Source organism: Corvus moneduloides, chromosome 16 (genome assembly GCF_009650955.1).
Source record: "Corvus moneduloides isolate bCorMon1 chromosome 16, bCorMon1.pri, whole genome shotgun sequence".
In the NCBI taxonomy this organism is placed as follows: Eukaryota; Metazoa; Chordata; class Aves; order Passeriformes; family Corvidae; genus Corvus; species Corvus moneduloides.
The window spans coordinates 11739990-11763214 of record NC_045491.1 but is presented as its reverse complement, the minus strand read 5'-3'; the positions used below and the strand labels follow the sequence as shown (position 1 = coordinate 11763214).

At 41.0% G+C, this 23225-nt stretch overlaps 1 protein-coding gene across 4 annotated transcripts in view; it reads right to left on the bottom strand.

The window, feature by feature from the left end:
* Positions 1-22989, bottom strand: part of GRIN2A (glutamate ionotropic receptor NMDA type subunit 2A) — a 168203-nt gene extending 145214 nt beyond the window's left edge. For 2 of the 4 annotated variants that reach the window (XM_032125738.1, XM_032125736.1), the window contains exons 1-3: positions 22557-22988; positions 21571-21796; positions 19696-20118 (exon numbers count right to left, since the gene is read on the bottom strand). In XM_032125738.1, coding sequence (XP_031981629.1) covers positions 19696-20100 — 405 coding nt within the window. In that variant the 5' untranslated portion in view covers positions 20101-20118; positions 21571-21796; positions 22557-22988. Of the gene's footprint in view, positions 1-19695; positions 20119-20857; positions 21001-21570; positions 21797-22556 lie in introns of those variants that run through there. The other 2 variants (XM_032125739.1, XM_032125737.1) reach the window with 2 other exon arrangements.
* Between the last annotated feature and the right edge of the window lie 236 nt (positions 22990-23225).

Below are 23225 nucleotides of genomic sequence, written 5' to 3'. Positions count from 1 at the left end.
TTAAATAAAGGATTTCATAGCATGAACTATATAAAACACATTTCTTTTAGCAATTATAAACACCATTCGTGTGGTAATCAGAAAATGCATTTATGCATATGATAAATGTCAGTGCTTTTGCCCCCTCTACAACAATACCTCACATATCTATTTTTCCCCCATAATCAAACTTTTTCCCATAGTCTCACCAATGCTGCCATTTTAACTTTGATGTTATAAGAAACTAATGTTATTTATCATTAATAACAAATAGCAAGTTTAAAGGGAAAATATAACACATCCAATAAAAAGAGGCAACAAGATACATATTTCTGGGCTAAAACCAACTCATTCAATACCACACTACTTGCAGGACTTACTTTGCATGCAGGCACATAGCACAAATTCTCTGTTTTGTCTTTCTTCTATAGACACACTGTTATTATTCCCAGATGGAACACAAATTTTCTCTCCTTGAAAGGCATGGCCAGCACACAAACAACTCTGTTTGCTTTTTAATTTCACACACATCCACTGCTGCATCAGCCAACTTCAGTGTGTTAAGCCTCCTTTCAAGGCTGTTTGCTTTGTTTCAGACTCCAAAGCACAGTGATCATTCCTCATACTGGGTTTTACCCAGTGATTGTCCTGGTCTCTGCTCACCCTTCTCAAACTAAAGAACAGAAAGAGATCCACTGATGTGATTTTTGTTGCACTGTGTTGGAGTCTTTTGTACCAACATGCCAAGTTTTCTGGTTAATGTTACTTTGTGTGACACAAGACGTCATAACTTCCTCTAAACAATTCAGTAAACTGGTATTATGCAAGGATAATAACTGGAGATCAGGAATGGGATTTATTTCTAGTCTTTCATAGGCCAGTGGCACAGAGATAAATACACTTACAAATATAAAAGGAATAAATACTTTGAAAAGAAAAGCATCATTCAAGATTCCCAGGTACTTTCTGGTTTTCTGAATGACATGTATGGTTACAATTTAGCTTGCAGGGGATTAATGCAACATCCAGAGCTCTTTCCCAGAGGAGCATGCAAACGCTTCCCAAACAGCTTACACCAATACTGGTATCACTTCAATACATTTCAGCATGTATCTCAGCTCAACTGATCTACCCTAGTAAAGTGTGTCCCTGCAGAGAAAGTAAGTTTTCTAGATTTCTTCTCAATACACGAGCAAGTGCGTACAGGATAAACTAAGAAGAAATAAACACTAGTCTGGTTTATTGTTTTGTCTTGTCCAGTAATCAAAGGCATGTTGTCCACAATGAAAGGCCAATCAAAGTTAGAGAAAGAGAGTATTTAATTACCTACCCATTATTTCATAGGTACTTGTTGCCATACTGATGATTCAGACCTGAAAAATCAGGTTACTTGAACAGCCACTGGATTACAAATCTACTGGGAACACTTGGTAACCAAATTAATATCCAAGCCCGGTATCCTATTAGGGCATTTGTTCTCATTTGGGGCTTCCAACTTATTCACCTGATAGACTTCTTGCAGTGGAAGACAGTTCACAGTTCATCACTTAAAACTTCATCAAGGCAGTTTCCAAAAAGAATGAGATCAGTGGGATTTTAACCAACATGGCAAAATGCCAGAGGAATATACAGATTTTCAAATAGCTGGTAGGGTCAATAACAGACTAGCTACTGGACTAGGAGAAAATGGGAAAATTTATTAAGTGCCAGAGTGGGAATATGCTGATGTCTGCTGTTTCAACCCTAAAATATTACCAGTATACACAAAAACTGTGTCTGAGCAGAGGGTACATGGAATAAGGTAACACTGAAGCACAGTTCAACTGTCCACATCTGAAGTAACAATAAAGTAAAAACTGCTGTAGTTCCCAAACCACAGATGAAGTTTGGGAAAGAAGATTTACCATCCCCTGGACAAAGTCCCAGCCTGAACTTAAGACCTCCTGGTACCTGGAGGAGCAAAGGAACCTGCCCCACCTAACCCTTCTCTACAAGTCACACCTGCAACCTTTCAAATTCCCCGTCACAGAAATGCCTCGATATCAGCAGCACCACTTTTTGAGTAAATTCATCACTTACAGGCTCATTAATCTACTCTTAAAGAGAAGAGCAGGAGATAAATACTTCAGTAGAAGATGACACCAAAGAAAGCAACTCACGTAGCAATTGTTCATATGTGAGCAAGAGCTATTTACACACTGATACCTACCTTGGTATTGTACTTCAGTCCTTTAAGGACTACAAATTTGCCTGCATATCCATTCAGACAGTTACTGATAAACTTAACAGGCTTATTCTGAGAACAGCCAAGTTTGAAAATCAGGGTCTGATTTTGAGATCATGTTTAAATTGGACTAAAATTAGCAATTATGAATGCATGGAGGTCTTTTTCAAAAGCACCATTGAACACAAGAGATCATACTGCTCATTTGCTGATTTGCTAGATGTTTCTTAATGTTTTGCTCTCTTTGCAGCATGCTGATCTTCACTTTGGAAAAAACACGGGGCAAATTCTACAAGTTTTCTGTCCAAAGTAGCAGACAAAGCAGAGCTGCCATTCCAAGGCATTTCCAATGAAACTGAGGCAGGAGGCCAACTCTCACTTTTAAAGCAGAGGCAAACCATAGGCAACTCATCTGAGGCCCTGAGGGCTTCTGTGTGCCAGTCAGACTAGATCAGATGCAGCAAAAGAGCAAAGAAATGGAAGAGACAACTTAAACTCAGAATACTTTTCCAAAGCTCTCCCAGCAAAGTAGGTCTAGAACAGAGACAGTGGCAGCGTGGGGGAGGGATCAGAGGAATCAGGACACAACTGAATTGAAGAACATAAAGCTGAGAGTGGTCAGACATGGTGGTCCTCTCAAAATCAAAAACTGAAACCTCAGTTGATAAAAGAAACAAGAGGAGAAAAAATCCAAACGTGGCTTTGTTGGTGGACATGGAAGCAGTTCCAGGAGTTTTGGCTGTGGTAGCAGCACAATTTTGCTTCATGACTGCACATGGCCTTGTCGGTAAACCAGTGAAAACAGAAACACTGAGTGATAATGCCTTTGCTAACTCAGAGGTTAAGGCATGTGCCTCAAAAAGAAACTGGTGCCTGGCAAGGACTCACAAGACTACACTAACTTTTTCCAGCACTTCATATCTCCTGGTTTAATGACATAAGTACAAGGAAACAGATGTATCCTTTTTACTTCAGTACCATTGCAAAAAAAAAAAACAACAAACCACACACTCAAAAAAAAAAAAAAAAAAAAAAAAAAAAAAACAAAAAACCCACTCAAAATACTAAAACAAAGGATGCTATTCTGATTTTTTTCTTTTTCTGTCCCAAAAGCACTGCTAGGAGAGCCTTAAGCTTTCTGAGGCACTTTTTTTTTTTTTTTCACCTGCATTGACCTTTTCTTGCTACATGGTAACATATTTTCATTAATAAGCATTTTTTAACAAAATAATTGGCCTCTGAAGGGCCCTGAAAATGAAACAGCTGTAAGAGCTAAAGAGATTAGAATTCCAGTATTAATGAAGTCTGGAAAAAGTGTGAATTGCTTCAGGGAAGAAACAGGCTTGGTCACTTTGAAACAGAATTTTATCCAATTTGCTGTTCGACCTTTTTTGGAGGAAAAAAATACAAACAGTTCTAACCATTTGTTGTAGACCATCTGCTGCATTCATTAATACATCATTTTAACCTTCCTCTCCAGCCATAGCAAATCATTAGAAAAAAGATTTTGCCTACTTCGTTAAAGTGTTTTAGGAAGAATATTCCATTCTTGCAAGGACATCTTTTCAGTTCTTTAAACACAGCCACAGGAAATGGCAAGAAAATAATGCAGCATAACTAAACTTTTACAGTCTTCCTTTCCTAATGTTCTGCTGTATATCACGACCTGAGAGCTGCTCTCAGGTACTAAGACTCCATTCTTCCATAGCTTGAATCTGCACAAAAATTATAGATTCTGAAAAGCATTGCCTTCTGTAGCCTTTTTTAAGAGCTATTCAATAATAAAATCAAATTCTCAGTGACAGTGACATTTCCAATTGCTCAACAAGGCCAGATAAAGTGTGTTGTCTCTGAAGAACCCTTCATAGCTGAAGACTCTGCAAGCTCTGTGAGCAGACACCTGCAATCATCCTTTCCTCAGGACAGTAGTGAAAAGAAAATATTGTGCTTATATAGCAATTTCTACTCCCTTGACCAGATTCCTTACAATAATCACATGATCATCACCTCGTTATATTCACTGCATATGTATTAGCCCATGGCACACTCCCCTGCATGTCATGGCAACCACTAGGAACCCTTTCTCCAGAGCAAAAGAAAAAATTAAAAAAATATTTTAGCCCATGAAACAAAGTTTTAAATGAGAGTCAGAATATTCATCAAGATATTTTTCCATGTCAAAAACAGTTGGTTGGTCTAGAACACATGATTATTTACAGGCAGAAATACCACCACAGAATTGCAACAAATGTCCAACACAGACATTAAAAACCCGTAATATTTTGGGTGTCCAGCTGCAACTGCAACCCAGACTGCCCACAAATTTAGGTCACATAAAGCACAGCCCAGCATGTCTGACATGCAGACATCATCACGTGCAGCTTACGCTGGGACTAGAGCACAGAACTCACAAGCGTTCTGTAATGGATACTGTAACCTTCCAACCATGTAGCTCCAGGGCTATTAACCGGTTCTCTTTTTCCCTAATAGACCAGGATGACAAGCAGCAAACAGCACCGTTTTTCCAAGTGGAGAGTACATCTTCATCACATCTCTCTTGAGAATTCTGTTGCTGCCTGAGGCACAAAAGAACAAAATACAAAAAGGCAGAAATACCCAGAGAAAAGTCAAGTTCTCCTGCTTCACATAAGAAGGTGAAGATAACATTCCCCCAGAAATTAAATGTATATTCTCTTCTAGGAGATGAGGCTTCAAAAATTTTTAGAACATAGTTCACCATATTCCATCAGGAATCCCAAGGCCAGTCTGTCTTTCCAAGTCTGATGAGCACAGTCCTTGACTGATAAGGAGCACACCAGGATCCTACTCCTCCCACTTCACCTTTACCCAATCTAACATTTACATAAGCCTGCCTAGATTTGGAGGCAATATTATAGTGTTGCATGGTTTTCTCAATCTCAAGCATTTTGTAAATGTAAAGAAGAATGTAGAAATAGAAAGAACATGCTGAAAAGAACATGCTCATCCTTCTTCATTGAAAAGTTTCCATCACAACACCAGCCAGCTTCTTGCCATTCCCGAGCTTCTTCATTTTCCGTCTAAATACCATTCACCACTTTCAATTTCCCACCTAAGTTTCAGTCCTCTGACTCATTTTATGCTGTTTAATCAGTTTTTCTTCATCCTGCACCCAGCCACCATATCCTCCTCCCAGGCTCATTTTTACTAGATTAAACAAAAACAACTCGCCTCATCCCCTGGAGGTGAGACTTTCATTCCCTGGTCACTGAAGTAACTAATTTCTGAGCTCATGACTGGGTCAGGGCTTTTTAGAAGGTGGGAGCCTAATTGCAGACAGTATTCCAGAAATTTCTCTATTTCCTACATAGTGAAATTGTGTCTATTTCTAATAGCTGCACTGATAGAAATGAAATACAGGAACATCCTCCCAGCTTCTGGCCCAAAAACTTTTGGTGCATTCAGCCAGTCCTTAGAAGATATTACAATTTTGTTAATGCCATTCCTGTTTTACCCAATTATTTTTTTCTAAAACATATCTTTCTACAGCCTAAAAGATGATAAATTTATTAATACTTCAAACTAAAAAATTAATCTAGAATATACTAAACTATAAATCATGGTCCTGCAAACAGGCAAAGCATGTTTGGGCTGTACTTTTAATCAAAACACAATGCAATCCAGTGAATTCACCATACTTCTTTTAGCTGTAGTCTTAACCTCAAAAAATTTCCCATCCTGGTCAACAGACATAACTAAGCAAAAACTAGAATAAACAGCCACAGTGAGCAGCAGAGATTTTAATCCTATCCACCCAGTCATGGAGAGAGCTGCTAAAATCTGGGTTAATCCTTCCAATCCTTAGTCAGAAATGAAAGTCTGTGCAATTGAAATAGTATGCCAGAATTAGATTTACTTGTGGTAAGGATTCGATTAAGCCAAAAATTAAGATTTTAAATAGCTTCAGTTAAAACCAAAGTCGTGCAATTCTATTGACAGATATTATAATCCAAAAGAGTCGTTGTACTGAGACCAAACTCGTAACTCTTCCCTCCATAGGAAATTAATTTGGGACAAATCCCAGACACACTGATTTTCAGACAGTTTTGTCAAAAAAAAAGGAAAAAATGAAAAAAAAAATCAGCTTTTCTCCAAAATTATGATGACAACCACTGGACTGGAATGTCATGAATAACGTACAGTCACTAGTGAGGAAGACACTGAAATAAAGTAAATTTTTTATATTGACCTTAATATGAAGCAGGTCCTCACAAACACGCAATTTTAACTACTTTAAATTTGTTACTGCACTCAAAAACACTACATACACATTAGACATAAAACATGCATCCCATAGCTATCTATCTGTACTGGGCAGGGGATTGACTTTATTTTAAGCGAACAGAGATTACATATGTCAACATAGCAAATTTTAAAAATGAAGAAGGGAGGTTACCACTCTCCCAGGAGCCATTTCACTTGAAGCCTCTTCATCATTTGATTAAAGCCTGCAGAAATCTATAATATAACAAATAGTCTGCATTTGCTGCTGCAAGTCTTCACACTTGTCTACAGACAATTCACATCAAGGCTGAATTTTTGTTTTCTTGTTGGAGTTACACAGGAGATCACTTCAAGACCCAGAACACCAGTGATCCCCTTGAGCCTACAAATGCCATGTCTGTGCACTTGTGTAACACATCACACTGTGCAGTCACCATGGGAGGCAAAAGCAAAGTGGCAGCAAAACTCTCAGTTACAAATATTTAAGGTCTATAGTAACAGAATACTAGAGGGAAATATTCAGTTGTATTCTCCATGTCAAGATAGCCAGAGGTTTCAAGCAGTTGCATAAGCATATTTCTGTAATCTTTGTGCTCCAAAGCTGGAAGCTTTTACTCAGGCAAGGCTCTTTGAAGTTACTTTGGGAATTGGCTCTCTGCAGATGGAAAAAACAAATGATTAAACCAGCTCAATAGGGAGCCAAGCTTACTCTACATACTTGATTTGAAAAGCAACTAAGGGAAGGAGAATTTTTTTTTTAATACAAACTAGAATGCTTGTTAAGAAGGAAAATATTCCACCATCTGAGCTGAACTAGAAAAGCTGTTTAAATACCAGAACTTTTAACTGGGTGGAATATGCAAATGAAACCTCAAAATGACCCAGTAAGACAGAAATCTAACTATCGAAATGAAGTTTAAGTTATCAGGTTTAACTCAAAACCAATGAGCTTGTCAACAGGGTATTTCACTAGCAATCCAGCATGTCATGAGAGAACATGCCAAGCACAGCCCTTAACAAACCAAATCATTCCTTTAACTAGAGATTGCTCTTCTAAGCAGAAAATGCTTTAAGTCCATTGTGTGCTTGGCCTTTCCATCTCAGATATTAAGAGAATATGTCTGCATCTTTATGGCTGTTACATAAAGAACATACTAAGCCCTCTCCTTTGAAAGGAAAAACCCTCTCCATTATCTCTTTACATGGCAGCATTCAAATCTTCAGGAAAAGCAATTAAATAAGCATTAAAGAACTAACTATTTAAAGCATTTGCTTACTTTGCACTTGCTCTTCGTCCTTGACTTCCCAATGAAATCAATCACACCAAAGTCAGGATCTCACAAGCAGGATTTTTGCTTTCCATGTAGACTTGTCTATGACCTGCATGCTATCTTTTCCTAGTGGAAGTATGCTACTCAGCTTTTAGAAGTGCCTTTGCTGACCTAGAGAGCTTTTTTCTGCATAACTTATTTAAAACTAAGGTTTTGAATGCCTATAACCTACTTTATACAGTTAAAAAATGCAGTAGTGTGTGGGAAATGAGCAAAGTTCATTCTTACTTTAGCTTAAGTTTCCCACTGCTTTCAGGCAGTGTCCACTGAGGGCTCCACTGCAGCTTAACAAATCAATAGGACCTACACTGGAATAAGGACTGCTGAGGTGGGCTGTTACATTTTATTATTGCCTAAAATATCTCACTATTTTAAGATCTCTGCCTCATACTGTGAAAAAAGTAAATCAAAAACCAGCTTCTCTTAAGCCAGGAGTCATCCCGTACCAGGAAGGAACCAGAAAGAATAACATAAAACAATTTAAACAAGCACACTAAGGATTGGTAAGACTTTCAACAATCAGTAAAGACACACATACTGCAGGTGACAGCTGGGTCCACATAAACTTCCCACATATTCATTTGAATTTTTATTCAGAGATCATGCAATGTGTTTTTATGAGAAACTGGGAATCTGAAAATATCTGTATATAGTGAGAAGGTACTGAGCAACTGTTCAGGATATTATAATGTGATTTTTCTTTTATTATTTGCACCTGTCCTAAGTCATCTATTTAGTGTCATTTTTTCAGTGATCATTGGAATATTTCAGTTACACTATGAAGTAGTGACGGATAGCAAAGAACAAGAGGAATGTGAGAGATTGCAAGCCTGAAGGCTGAGAAAGGTTAGAAAAGGTGTGACATTATTTTTGCAGTTGTTGAGACTGGTAAAAATGACAGGATAAGTATATCTGGAAATGGCAATGAAGATAATTTTTTGTCTTTACCAAACCCAAAGTATGGAGCGGATCATGTAACTTGTATTTTCCCCTCCACAAATAAGCGCACCCCACAAAGAGCCAAGGCTATCCTTGCCTGGCTCTTCCCCGTGCTCTGTCTGCAGACACTGCTCATTTTCAACCTCATGATACAGCCACTCACTTAGACAACATCAGGATTTATGTCACTCAGGATCCATAACTTTGTTCAGTGCACACAAGAACAATTTAGCTGGTAAGTGCCAGTGAACCTGAGTCTCAGAACAGGACTTTTAAAGTAACAGCTAAACACATTCACATACAGGGGACACAGCAGAACCAGCAACCACCTTACACTGTGGGAAGAAGTTTGCTTTTGTATTTTTTTCCTGTCAGTCTGTCCTGTCCACAAGTATTCTAAAGGCCCTAATAGGAGATATGAAATTCAGAATTGAATTAAATTATAAAAGGAAATTATGAATATATTTTAAGACTCCAGTTCCTAAAAACTACAAGGTAGTAGGCACTCCCACAAAGCACCTGAACAGAGTGAACATACATAGACAGAAAAAAGTACTTCTATTACTACAAATCAGAGAATTATTGAAAACTCTTTCAATTTTTTTATAGAAATGAATGCTTACAAAGAACAGCATCAGTAGCCAGCCAGTGCACAGCAAAATGAGGGGAGGATTTTATTTCAGGAAAGCTTATAATAGACTGACCCTGTCTCAGAGGCTATACTAAAGGAAAAAACGAGCAGTAGGGAAATTTTAAATTGCATTAGAATGGATACAAGTAGACACTCCAGTGTATCAATTTCCAGATGGTTAACTACAGCCCAGACTCCCCACGTTGCAACAGGAAAAGCAAGCACCTCCCTCTACAAGTATGTAAAGTAGTCAATGAATGCAGAAGGAATGACTTAGGACTGAAAAGGATTGCACAAAATCCCAAGGGCAGGAAGCCTGAAGAGACAGAGATGGAAACTGTTCAGAATTTTGAGTAATTCTGGTTTTCTCATACTGTTTTCTTCACAACAGGTCACCTCCATCAGTAATTTTTATTTCTGGTTTATCACCACCTCAGCTCCCCACCAGCATTGCCCTAGCTCACGTGGTTCAGTTTATATTCCTTTCCCCTATTAAATATGCCTATTAAATAGGAATAGATTTGGCTTACATTCATAGTTTTTGCTTTGTTCTTGGGACCCCAGGGAATTTTTACTTGCTCCAATTACAATTATTTTTTTGGGTGAAGGAGGTTGACAGACAATGGACTGGGTAAGGAAAATCCAGTCTAAGAGCAAGTGAAGAAAGCAAGGACTTCTTTTTACAACTTCAGTACCAGTTTGCTGTTACATAGTTAGGGGATAAAGCTTCACATGCTAAGTGGCTGAGCCATCCACAACATCTTTCTCTGGAACCCAGATTCCAGAAAAGGAAATGTCAGCCTTTTTGCAGGTAACAGTAGCTAAAATGCAGAAAAAGGAGAGAGGAGAGGATGGCAAACAGATCAAAACAAAATAAAGGACAGAGCTAGCTTGTTTCCTATAAAGTGACTGCTGAAAATAAACCAGACCATCCTAAATGATACTTGACTAGAATACAGACACTTCTCATAATTCTTGCATCTGTTTTCTTAGGATGAATTCACAAGCCTTATCTTGTCCCAGTTAGGTACTTCACATAGCTCTGATGCCTGTGCCACACAATTTACTCAGAACTCTTAATTAGCCTCACATACAAAAAATAACATGCAATTTTTCTGGTAATTATATGTTTCTGTAACTCCTGAAAGCAACTTGTTACTTAGAACAGATTACCTTAATTCTATTTTCTGCCATACCCAGTTGTGTTGCACATTTTGTTGAGCTGAAAGGTGGCTATAAAATCCCTGCCCTTTCTTCTTTCATAGTGGTTCTACATACACAGTGTGTTTCCACTAGACACAAAATCAATGCAGTGAAAACAAAGCAGTCCTATTGCTAATTTAGTCACATGGAGAGGCAAACTGCTCAGCACAAATAGACAAAACTTTGTAGCAATAGTTACAGAAATCTTGAACCAAAAGTTCGGATGCTAAAAACAAACTACCACTGTCAAGAAAAGGAAAAAAAAAAAGGAGAAGGTAAGGAGCTTTCCACCCAAAAATCCTTTTAATGAAACACATTTATAGAAGTATCTTGCTGCAAGATGCACAAAAGGTAGGTTATAAATAGCCACAAACACTGAGCAGAGGCCATGGAGCAAGACCAATGTTGGTGTTCTCAGTCTGCTGCAGCAAGGAACTTGTGACAACGAAACAATTCAGCCTATCTTCCTTAAAAGCCTAGAAGGTAATTACTTTCCCAAACCTGTGATGGAGACAGGAAGCCCAAAACACCAACCAAGGAGTCATCTGGAAGCACCTCTCCAAGAGAGCTTAGCCAAAACCCAAATCAAGGGACACATAAAGATATATAGTCTCGATCTGAAAAAAATCTACCTTATCCAAGCTACTCCAAAATGGGTGTATGTGATCCTACTGGGAAATGACACTACTGTCAGCCAACACAGCACACCAAAGCACCAGTACCTGTAGGCTCCATCCTGAGGAACAGATATGTTAGTGTACTTGAAAAATATTAAAAGCATGAAGATTACCACCTGTTTTTATCTCACCTTTCCTTCTCCACCTTCAGCAAGGGAATCCAGGAGAAAGCAGGGAGAAGAATCTGCATATATACCAAAAAAAAATCCAGACCTCAAATTCTCAGGTCTGATCATGCCCAAATATGAAACAAAAGATGACATAAAAAAGAAATAGAGATTGTTTTGGAGCTGTATGCAGAATACTACAATGTTTTTAGTCAAATCTCATCCAGAGCCCTTTGATGTGTTTCTGTGTGTTACAGCCAGAAGGAAGTATAAGTCTGCTTTGAACTTGCCCCTGTCCAAACACGTTAATCTTGCTAAGTAAGATTGACCAATGCACAATCAAATAGAGTTTTTGCCATGCTCTAGAAGTTTATGACCAGTTTGACCTCAGATGTTTTGCTAGATTTCCTAATTTTAGTTCAGTCTCTGTAGCTGTTGAAGAGGGGAAGGGAATAGAAATAGATTACACAAACCATCTACATGTATATGTTTATGAATGATTTCTTTCATCCACAAGTGAAGGTGAAAGAATTTGTATTCAAATAAAATCTTAGTCACAAGTTTGGACTAGAAACTGTTCCTTCTTCAAGATGTTTAAATCATTCACAAAGGTTGATCAGGAAACCCTGTGTACCACTCAGCCCAGGATCCCTCGTGGCTGAGTCCCAGAAAGGACAGACCTTTCTCCAGAGGAATTTTGCTCTTCCCGAAATAAGAGACAACTTGTACACCTAGAACCTCCTTCTCTTTCCAAACACTGAGGCTTTTTGATCACTTAAGCTTCATGTGCATGGAAAGTACAGGGGAAATTGCTGTAGGGAAAGGAGACAATGTTAACTGTGTATCACAAACTTATAGCTGCTGGGCACCAAGCAACCTCCACCTGCAACTTGGAATATCACATTTGCATATCAGCAAAACTCATTTTCCTGTTGCTTTTTCAGCTTTTATACTACATTTCTTCTGCACCCTTCAATTTCTCTCCAAAACATTCCCCCTTCTAACCAATCTTATTGCCTTAATTCTGGTTTCACAGAGCCTGCAAGTTTCAACTTTCCCCTGACCCAGAATATCAAGTGTCAGGACAGAGGAAGATACATCCCACATTTACTGAAGAGCACAAAACGTTTTCCTCGAAAGAGAGGGGAGACCAGAGCATAACCCATGAGCAGCATTGTCTCTCCAGGGCCATGAGAGCCCCAGCTGGCTGTCCCCCTTGAGAAGGCAGAGGGGCCCCGGGCTGCAGGGTGAACACACTGAGGAACTGGAGCTCGGCACTCAGAGAACTAAACCACATCCAGTTTTACAAAATGTGCCTCCAGCTTCTGCACCTCAATTGAGAGCACAGGGGTTTTCTCTTAAGGACATTAAGTCTAAAACTAATATAAATAGCCAATGATGCTGCTGCAGCTTTATGTATTTATTTCAGTGAAGTACAGAAGAAAATATCTCAAGGATTTAAACAAACAATATGGTGACAGATGGTGTGGAGACAATCCAGGCTGGGCTCCCTCAGTAAAATCCACACAACTTCATAGCTCCAGGGAAGAGTGGAAGAGAAAGAGTACACACAAACCAGATGACCAGAGATTTGTAAAAAATAAAAGCTACAGCCGGCAAAGTTTTTCTGTGCATCTATACAAAGCCCTTTGTACCATCACCATGTAGGCAGATCTACCCCAGAGTCTTCCAAGAAAGATCAAAAAAAACTTATAGGTAAATTCTTCAAATTAAATGGCTAGTTCAAATAAGTGACTAAACACACTAATGAACTGTCTATTCAAATAATCTAAGCATCCTCAAAAATAATTGATAGATGAAACACAAAATATGTGTTTGACATTATATCAAAGCCCTTCTGTTCTGTACACTGCATAATTTTATACTTTCAGGTACATTCTCTGGATATATTCTGATTGCCAGAAACTTTCCATGTATTTTGTAACAGCCTATAATTATTTTATAGTTTAAAAGGAGTATTTTTTAATTTTGTATTTGAGAATGTTCTTGGGAAAACAAATTCCAAAGATGCCACCAGGAACGTCTGCATGCAGAAAATTATGCTGAAGGTCTTGTGTCCTACTTTCACAGCCCAGGAGTCTGCTGTGTTATAACTACCCATAGGCAGGCAATAGTTTGGAGAGACTGCATAGGAGATCTACAATAGGGACTTGCTAGCAGGTTTAAGATGTTGCTGCTCAAAACAAAGACACTTAAGGATATCTATTTTCAATAACTGTAAGAACAGTCTGTAGAGAAAGAAAACAGTACCTTTGAGATGAAAATGTATAGAGCTTACTGCAAAGGACTAAAGTGAAGCCAAGCACTCCTCTCTCCTAAATGAGTGGTGCATAGAAACCAACCCTGCATCCTCAGCTCAGCTGCAGCTGTAAATTCAAGCAAACTAAAATAACAGGAACTTACCCACACCTAAACTGAATGAAAAATTAAGTAAACTCTAGAAGACTTCCATGTCCTACAACCTGCTCATTAGTTACAGAAATTCCTAATCTTTTCAAAACTACCTTCCTCTTACTTTGGAAAATTAAACTAAATATCCCTCCCTTGAGCTCCATAAGAATGACAGTTCAAATCTACTCTTGCAGTATTCCAGAAATCCATCCATGTTTTCCTTCACCTAATTAAGGGGGATAAACTTATGTGGACAAGAGAATGAGGAATAATATCATCACCTCAGAAATAGCTAGAAAAAGCCTTCAGAAAAAAAGATCGGGAGAAAGAGAGCAAGAAAGCAAAGCTCACATCATTAATAAAATGCTCCTCTGAGTTCCAAGATCCAGCTGAAAGCAGCAAATACAGCAGCTGCTGGAGCTCTACTTTCTCCCAGCCACGCCAGTACAGGAATAGCAATGCCTAAACCAGCAGGCACTATCCAAACCACCTCACCCTCACACAGCACTGCCTCCTGAGGAGGAAAAACACGGGATACTATATCCACTCACTTCATTCACCTCAGTAAGACAAATCTCATGCACATTTTTAACCATTTAATACCACTGATCACAGCATGTGTGTGTAAAAGATACTACCACAGATTACATTCTAGTTCTAAAAATCTTATGGACAAGCAAGACTTTCTTAAAAAGTACATATAGATTGGCTTTCAAGGATATGGACAAATAAACACAGATTTGCAAGGAGGTCAATGCTACATTTTTATTGCAGCTCAAAATAAAAATTAGAATATCTGAAGGTTATTCTTCCCATAGGGGCCTTCATACAGCTAGAAGAGAAGAAAATCAAATTCAATTGCTTCTTTAAATGAGTCAGAAGCTGGAAATAGTGTGTGCAACAGACTATGTAGTAGTGCAAGCTACTGTGTCTAGACCTGAAACACCAGTTATATGAATACTGGTATTTTTGCACGGAAGTATTTACTAACCTACAGTTTAATCTTTCAGTCTTTTACAGTAACAAAGCCAAAGTGAATATCATGCTCAGACATGTAGAGCCATACACATGTTGGCATCAGCCATCAGTAAGGACAGGGATAAAAAGATGTTATTATAGAAAAACTTAAATTTGCAATTTTCTCTAATGAAATACAGAACTGCTTTTACAAGCCAACTAAACAGGCAGGACAGAAATCTACATAGACATATGGCAGACATATGAATTAATGAGCACGTTCTAGATAGTACGACCTCCAGAAAAGATTCTACAATAAAAAACAAATACAACACCCTCCCCACCATCTCCATCAAACAATTTTGAAGTCATTAATAGTTGAAGCACACTTACACATAGTACCAAAGTAAAGTGTGACTTTTGAACTTTTTTGGTCCTTTAGAGAATCGCTGCAGCACGGAGACATTTGGCAAAGAAGCTGGAGGATGTGTGGAGGAACTTTAAGATCATGAACAAAGTCATGTACAGATAAGAGCATAAATGCTCCAGAGCCAGGAGTCTGGGTGGGCTCTGATCACAGTTGCTTAGAGCTCTGGTTTGCACAAGTCCAGCACAGTTTTTTCCATCTCAGATGAGCTAAAACAAAGCAATTCCAGATATACTTATAATGAGGTGAAAATGACAAGTAATGCAAACACATCTGCAAGTATTTCAGTAAAGTACCTAAAAAATCACCACCAAAAGAAGGAAAGATTTCAAAGTACAGTTTTACTCAGTGCTTATTAGAAATTACATGCCTTATTTATGAACTATCCAGGCAGAGCTACAGGGCATGGGGGACCCATGGGATGGGCTGAACATGAGTCAGCAGTGCTCCCTTTCGGTGGCACAGCCTAACGAGGCTGCGGCAGCAGCAGCACAGCAGCTGCTCCAGGGAGGGACTGTTCCTCTCTCAGGACTCACGAGGCCCTATCTGCAGTCCCCTGTCCTGTTTGGGGTCTCCCCATACAAGACACCAATATATCCAAGCGAGTCCAAAGGACTGCAAGTGCAAGTAAGGGCTGAAGGAACTCTTTCCCCAGGAAAGCGACAGGTAAGGACAGGTATAATTGCAGCCTACAACTGCACTGAGACAGAGTTGGACTCAGATTCACAGCAAAAGAACAAGAGCCTGTGGTGTCAAGGGAAATTCTAATGAGATAAAATGAAAATATTTGCATGGTGAGAGAGGTTAATTACTGAAACAGGTTGCCCAGAGAGGCTGTGGTATCTACTTCCAGGGAGATATTCAAAACTTGACTGAAAGATCAGATTTTGATATTCGCTCATCACAGAGCTAGGGCTGGGTTAGACAACCTCCAGCAATCCTGTCTAACCTCCCCAGCTCTCATAGAATCATTATGCAATAATACTTACCTTTTAGAAAAGCAGTTAGTTACTTTGCATAACACTCCCAGATCTGTTTCAAGAAGTATCACTTTGTGATAGCCCACTGGAAAATTACCCTCACCTTTAACATTTCTTGACTATGTGTTATAACTGAGTGCTTCCACAACAATAAAATGCCTCAAATTATGTCTTTCAGAAAGACTTCTGGGAAGATTTACGTTTGCAATAGGCAAAAGTAGTCTGGTTCAGAGACACTAAATATTCCTGGATGTACTTACAATACATAGGGGCATTTTTCCCCACATGTGAAGAAGCCTTCACACAGAACTAACCATGATGTTCTGTTTTTTAAAAAAAGTATCACAATTACTATCATTATAATCATAGCATGTGGTGAAACAAAGGTAACTATGTTTGAAATCAAATGCTCAAGTCAGAAAACAGTTCCTAAGTAATGTTTGTGTTGAGATGTCTCAAATGTCAAGAGATACAAGATGAATAAACAGTCAGTCTGTTTTCAGACTCCAAAGGATGCTGAGGCACAGCAGGCTGGCACAGATGCCCCAGAGAGTTCTCATCTTGTTTCAGTAGACTATGCCACATCTGAATACGTTAGAAGTGTGTGGCAGAATTGGGGACCAAAGCCAAGGAGCAGTTCACTGGCAGGAGAGTTCCTGCCAAGAGCAGGTGATAAAAATGAACTGGAGCAGAGCATGTGGCACTGTCCAAAGGGTATCTCTGTAGCACAGTTAGGATCAGATAAGTGCCATACACCCCAAAGCGTCCCATTGGTTTGTTGGTAGGATTTTGACAGCTGATGTCAGGTGAAAATAGATCACAGAGGTTCAGAAAACATTCCAGTTTGATTGGCTTCACATGCCTGTCTATTTTCATTGTCTGAATCATGCAACATCTCTCCTCAGATGGTGCAGGCAAACTCTGAGCAAACTGAAGCTGAGCTGGGCCAGCGAAGGAGGCAGTCTAGACAACACACCACTCACCCCAGATGTTCAGACAGGGACTTGGTGCTTCAAAAGCTTTATGTCCTGCATTAATCACTGCAAACTCCAAATGTGGGCCTATCTCATCTTTGGAAATATAGAAATTTTTTTTTTTACAGATAGGGCTCTTTAGTCAAGATTCACATTGGCATGGTATTTATTAGCCATCGAGAATATGGTAGCTTATCTCCTCTGAGTCATTCAGTGAAGTCTTCAGCAGCATAGAGCATTATTATAGATGAATTCTCATTCCTGTGCCCTGAGTTTAGTTCAGTTCAGCACCACATAACCACCTGGCAGAGAACTCACACAATAAGGACATAAATGAAATGGCCTTATTAGAGTGCCAGAGCACTACATCCACAAGCAGGAGTGGGAGCAGACATCTTTTACATAGCCAGGCATCTCAACGCATGAGACAAAACAGGAGACTTACTTAATAATCTTCACAATTCAGCCAACACCTATGTGTGCCAGCTAAAGTCCTGACAGTGACTTGAAAGATTTCATATTTGCAGTCCTTCTCCCTCAGACTTCATCTCCCCTGCTTTTATGACAGCTCTGTGAATTTCAACTTCATCTCCCAGGAATTAATTCCTAAATGAACTGGTTAATTGAGTGACACATGCAAGTCTCATTACTGTGATGTTCCAAACCCCATTGCAAGACATTGCACATTGCAAAGGTCAGGTTAAAAGTTAAGACAATACTAGTTACATGAACAAACAATTCCTTCAGCCAATTCAAGCTACTGAAGACTGCTGTTAGATTGTTTTAACACACAAAAGACGATTTTGATTTCCCAAATGGAAACCTTAGAAGCTAAATTTCAACAGAAAAGTTTGCTAATAAAACCCTAATAACCCCTAAAATCAAAGACAGTGATATAATAATGATAATATTAGCATACAATGAAAATAGGAGTAAATTACTGAGACAAAAAAAAAAAACCTGTTTCATTTTCTAGAGGCTCTTATATAAAAGTAAAAATAGATCTGTATCAGTAACAGCCTGCATCTGCTACCATGAGTGAAGATGATTCTGTAAGGATTTCTTCCAGTGCTTCATCACTTAGCCCTAGCTGGGATCTTCAAGTGTTCTTACACTAGCAGAGACAGTTACATGAAATATGTATCAAAGAGAAGCACTGAATACATATAAACCCATCTTTAAAAAACAAGTAAATCTGCACTGTAATTTAAAAGCACATGAAATAACTGCCTCTGTAACTTGGTCACTGCAATTGCATTGAAGACAGCAGCACTGACTGTAATGATCTTTCTGTATCCATCAAGATTTCAGAGCCATTTTTATAGGATCCCTGCCATAATTCAACACTTATTGTCCTGCCCTTGTATGATAAGTTGTAAAGAAAGATCATTCAAGATACCAAGAGAAACAGACCTATTATCTCAACAGGAAAAAAGTCTTTTCCAGAGGTAAAAAGTTTCAAAAGTTCAAAGCTGATTCCTCAGTCATAACTAATCATTGTCGCTTTCCTGGTTCTTTTCCCCCCTTACTTCACAAAATAATATATCTGGACCACTTCCTTTTCAGATGTGTTCAGAGAATCCTTTACTATTCAGAAGTCGCTCATAAGAAATAATAATAGTCAATGAATAAGAAACCCTACAGTATGGAAATACCAGGAAGTAACTTACAATTAACATTAAAAATCCTCATGTGCTGGCAAACCAGTGATTTTTCACATCTGCACTCCCTCTTTGAGCTCTCCTCTCTTACACCACAGTGGGAGCTCCTGTGACTTTCCGGCAAGGCAGAGTCCCCACCAGAGCTCAGCCCTGCACTCAGTGCCTGTTTCAGAAACAGCAGCAGTCAGCTCACACCACCGATGCTGCAGTGCCAGCAAGGAGTTCTTAAAAATTGTTACAACGTTAAGGAACTTGAGACGTGAGTCACTTTTGCTCTTCCAGTCTCACAACGGATTACGTAAAGATATGTTTTCCAACAAAACCATTTGTCATTATCTCCATATTTCAGACAACCCCTTACTGGATTTTCATGAACTATAGTAGGAAAGTAGAAGTATCCAGTTAGCAAAAATATAATTCAATAAATCTATGGAATGCAGTTGGTCCAAGTATGCAAAACTACTTAATTCAGAGACTAGTAGATCACTAAAGTCTGGCTTATTATTGACCTATTATTACTGCTGTCCTCAAATACATTCAAGTCTATTGCTTGCTATTTCTTATAAGCACCACATAACATCTGCTCATAATTTTACATCTTATCCTCAAAATCATTTATGAACCTACTATTATGAGCTTGTTTTTCCATTTATCATATTAGCTATTAAATTTTTTTAACTCACCATCATTCAATGTGCTGGATAGTAAAATCTCATTAGTGAGATTTTAGTTTTAGAACATGTTAGGCATGAACCCCAAAATATTTCTGAATATTTGATGAGCCATTAAAGACACCATTATGCATATTTTTTAAGTACAGAGAGAAAATTAAGAGCATCTGTCTTGAACTGCTTGTAGTGATTATTCATGATAGAGACCAACACAATTAAGTACATTAGAACAGCAACAGCTCTGAATACATTTTCCTACCTTATCTGCCATTATCATGGAGGCCCCACCATGAATTCCAAGAATTGGAATAGAAGTCTGAGATGAAATAAAATCCAAAATCTGAGCTACTGCCTCCTGATCAGTGTCATCTCCAAAAACCACTCCATGGATCTTGGTGCCTGACATCAAGTCACAAACATGTGTTATGATGCTCTTAGGATCAGTCTGGTTCACAAGAAGGGTCACTACATTGATATCAACAGTCAGGTCTGCTGACATTTCTCTGGTCCAGAGAGCTCTGATATCTCTCTCTGTTATATACTTGGTCCTTCCCAGAATCACTGCAATGTTCAGGATGGGATAATTTTTCTCTGCTCCATGAACAAGATCCAAAGGCGCCAGAAGAGCTTGGAGTACCAGGAGAGCACAGCCAATTTTCCTCATCTTTGCCAGCTTTATCCCCTGTAAAAGTGATCACATTGTATAAGAAGAACATAGAGAAAAAAAATATATACTGTATATCTTCAATGAAGGTTTTAAGAAAGCTTCTGGGCATAATGCAAACTTTAGCAGCTTTTTATAATGCATTCTTCACCTTAGATCCAAATCAAGCCTCTTATATCCCATCAAAAACTTGGCTTGATAATGACAATATTACAAGCTGGGTCTCCCACAGGCAAAGCAAAAAATGCAGAAGTTCAGAGAAAAGACCAATTAACAGTCTTCCTGGATAGCCAACAAAATTAAAATGACTGACATCATTTTTAAAAAAAAGACATTATCATTCTTCTCTTTAACCTTGCTGTGCTAAAACAGGTAAAGCAAACCTATTTGCCTTCATCCTGGACATCTATTTAAACTTGAGTCACAGTCTAAGAGGGAGAGGTATTTTAGCTCAAAATGAGAGAAGTGAGCCAGAGGTCTGCTGGAAACCCCAGTCCACATACTCCTTACATCTCATAGCATCCCAAACCCATGCTGTTTTAGTTCTGAAGATCTCTCCTAGGCAGCTGCTGCTCAAGGAATCCTACTGCATTTCTGGAACAGATTCAAAAGCAAGATATTCCATCTTAATTCTTTTCCATCCTCTCATGCAGCATTCAGAACTTGAGCCGCTCAGAACTGCTGATCTCGGACACAAAGTTGTCCCTAGTGTTGAAGGGGAGCGTGTTCCATAAATGAGCATCACTGCATTGGTTACCTCATATCTTCACTGAATCTCTGTAGGGGGCTGAATATAGACGGAGTAGGATGGGGAGAAAGATGAGCCACAGAAGGGATCTGAACTATCTGAAGGAGGGAGAAAGAGAGCAGATCTGACTCTGCAAGATCTCCCCGTTTCTGTGCCCCGAGGGATTTCCAGCCCCATGACTGGCTCTCTGCTAGCTGCAAGGGAGTCCCTGTGCCACATAAAGCCAAGCTTGTTGCAAAGCGTCACGCAGAACACACAAGCGGGGCTGTCCAATCAGGGTGGCATTTTTCAGATCTCCCCTCTCATCCTGCCAGCCCTATCTCCATCCTCAGTCAGAGCCGTCTGCAGCTAAAACACACAGCCAGACACGGGCTTGCAGCATCACCACCTACTTTCGGGGCACACAAGGAGACGAGCACCCGACAGCGCATTAACTGCACATCGGTGCCCCTGTGCCACCCGATTGCACTGCAGGGCAGGCTCCCACCGACCGCCGTCACAGCAGCGGCTGCACGGAGCGCGGTGGAGCAGCAGACCCAAATGCCCCAGCTCTCCCCCGGGCCCGAGGAAGGCTCAGGGCCCCCCGAGCCCCGTCCGGGCCCGCCGCGGGCCCCGCTCGGAGCCGCGCTCAGCGGCGCCCCGGGAGCGCGCCCCGGGAGCGCGCCCCGCCGGCCCGGCCGCGGCGCGAGGGCGCCCCCCTGCGGGCGCGGGGCCGCACGTACCCAGCGCCTCAGGAGACGGAGCGGCGGCGGCTGCCGGAGGTGCCGGTGCTGCTGTCGGTGTCGCTGCAGGACATGTCGCGACCGCGGGCATGTCGCGCTCCTCGCTGCCCGGGCTCAGGGGCGGCCTCCGCGCCGCTGGCCGCACGCGTGATCCCCGCCGCAGCCTGCGAGCGACATCGCATCCCGGGAGGGCAGCTACGCGGACAGGGAGACAGGCAAGGGGGGGCTGGACACGGGGCGGGGGACGGGACGGGACAGCGGGGGGAGGAGACGAGGAGAAGCCGTTAGTCAGGTTGCAGATTTCAAAAAGAAATGTACTTCAATCGCATGTGGTATGCGAACGGAAATAAAGTGACTACACTCAGAAGTTCCCCCCCTTCACTCAGAAACAGATTTCAGCTCTTTGCTGAAAGCAGCGCCGTGAGCCCACAGCTGTCCGGGATACGTCCCTCATCTCATCCAGGTCAGGAAAATCCTAGGCTCCCAACTGCCCGTTTGCTTCCAAGTGAAATGGACGGCTTGGAGCTCTAAGGGAAGAGACATCCAACCTGGAAAGAGCAGCTAGAAGCAAACTAATTAACATGATCAAGGGCAGGAGTTTTCTCGGCAGGTTCAAAACAAGCATAACCTGGGAGCGCAGCTAAAGCTCTTTTCACTCCTGAAACAGAACACCTTCATTCCCAATTTACCATAAACAAACCCAGAGCGACACTCTAGCAGAGCCCGCCACGGAATGCTCGATTGCTCTGGTTTTTTCATTCACAATTCCCAGTAAATATGCATGAAGACAGCTCTTCAAGCAACCCCTGCTCTATGTAGGACGCTGGCGCGCCAGGCAAAGCAGCCGGCATTCCCTAACTGGCCCTCGGTGCTGGCGGGGAACTCGGAGCGCAGCCCCGGTCGGTGGGAGCCGGCACCGCCGAAAGCTCCGCGCCCCTGCCCCAGCGCTGGGCGCGATCCGGGCTCCCCAGAAAGGCGATACTTACTGCATTCTCCCTCCACATAGTTCCAGTTTAAAGATCCTCAAAGTCATTTCAGTAGATTCCTTTGCAAACAATGAAGTGGAAAATAGGTCCCTTAACGCCTGGATTTCATCTTGCAACTTGTTCCCACCGCAGTAAATAGCAGCCCGGCAGCTCTTTATCGCTTGAAATCCCGCATGATCAAGTTTTAGCAGAGCCATTGCAACTGAAATTCGCTCTTTACTTTTGGCAGGAGGCATTTAAGCGTCTTCATTTTTTTTTTTTTTCCTCTCTTCCCTTTTTTTAAATTGCGATATTGCCGCAGCAGTTCCCCAGGACGGCAGGCACGGAGTCCCCGCGCTGCTCTCGGCTCCTCGGAAGCGGCGGGGACTGGCGGCACGGGCTCCTGGAGGTGCGGCGGGCTCCACCCGGGGCCGCCTGCGCGGCGCTGCGGGCTGCGCCCGGCCCGCTCCGCCGCCCCCGGCACCCCCGCCCTTGCAGGGGCGAAGCTCACGGCCGCCTTGTCTAAACGAGACCAGCCGCGGATACTTTGAAGGCTTCTCCCCCACCCCACCCCCCCGCCCCGTTCTGCTTGCACAAGCACCAGCGAATGAGTCAGACGCAGGCAATCGGGGGAGAGGGTGTCAGATCTGGGGGAACGGCGAGAACACCGGGTTTGGGGCACAAGAGTGG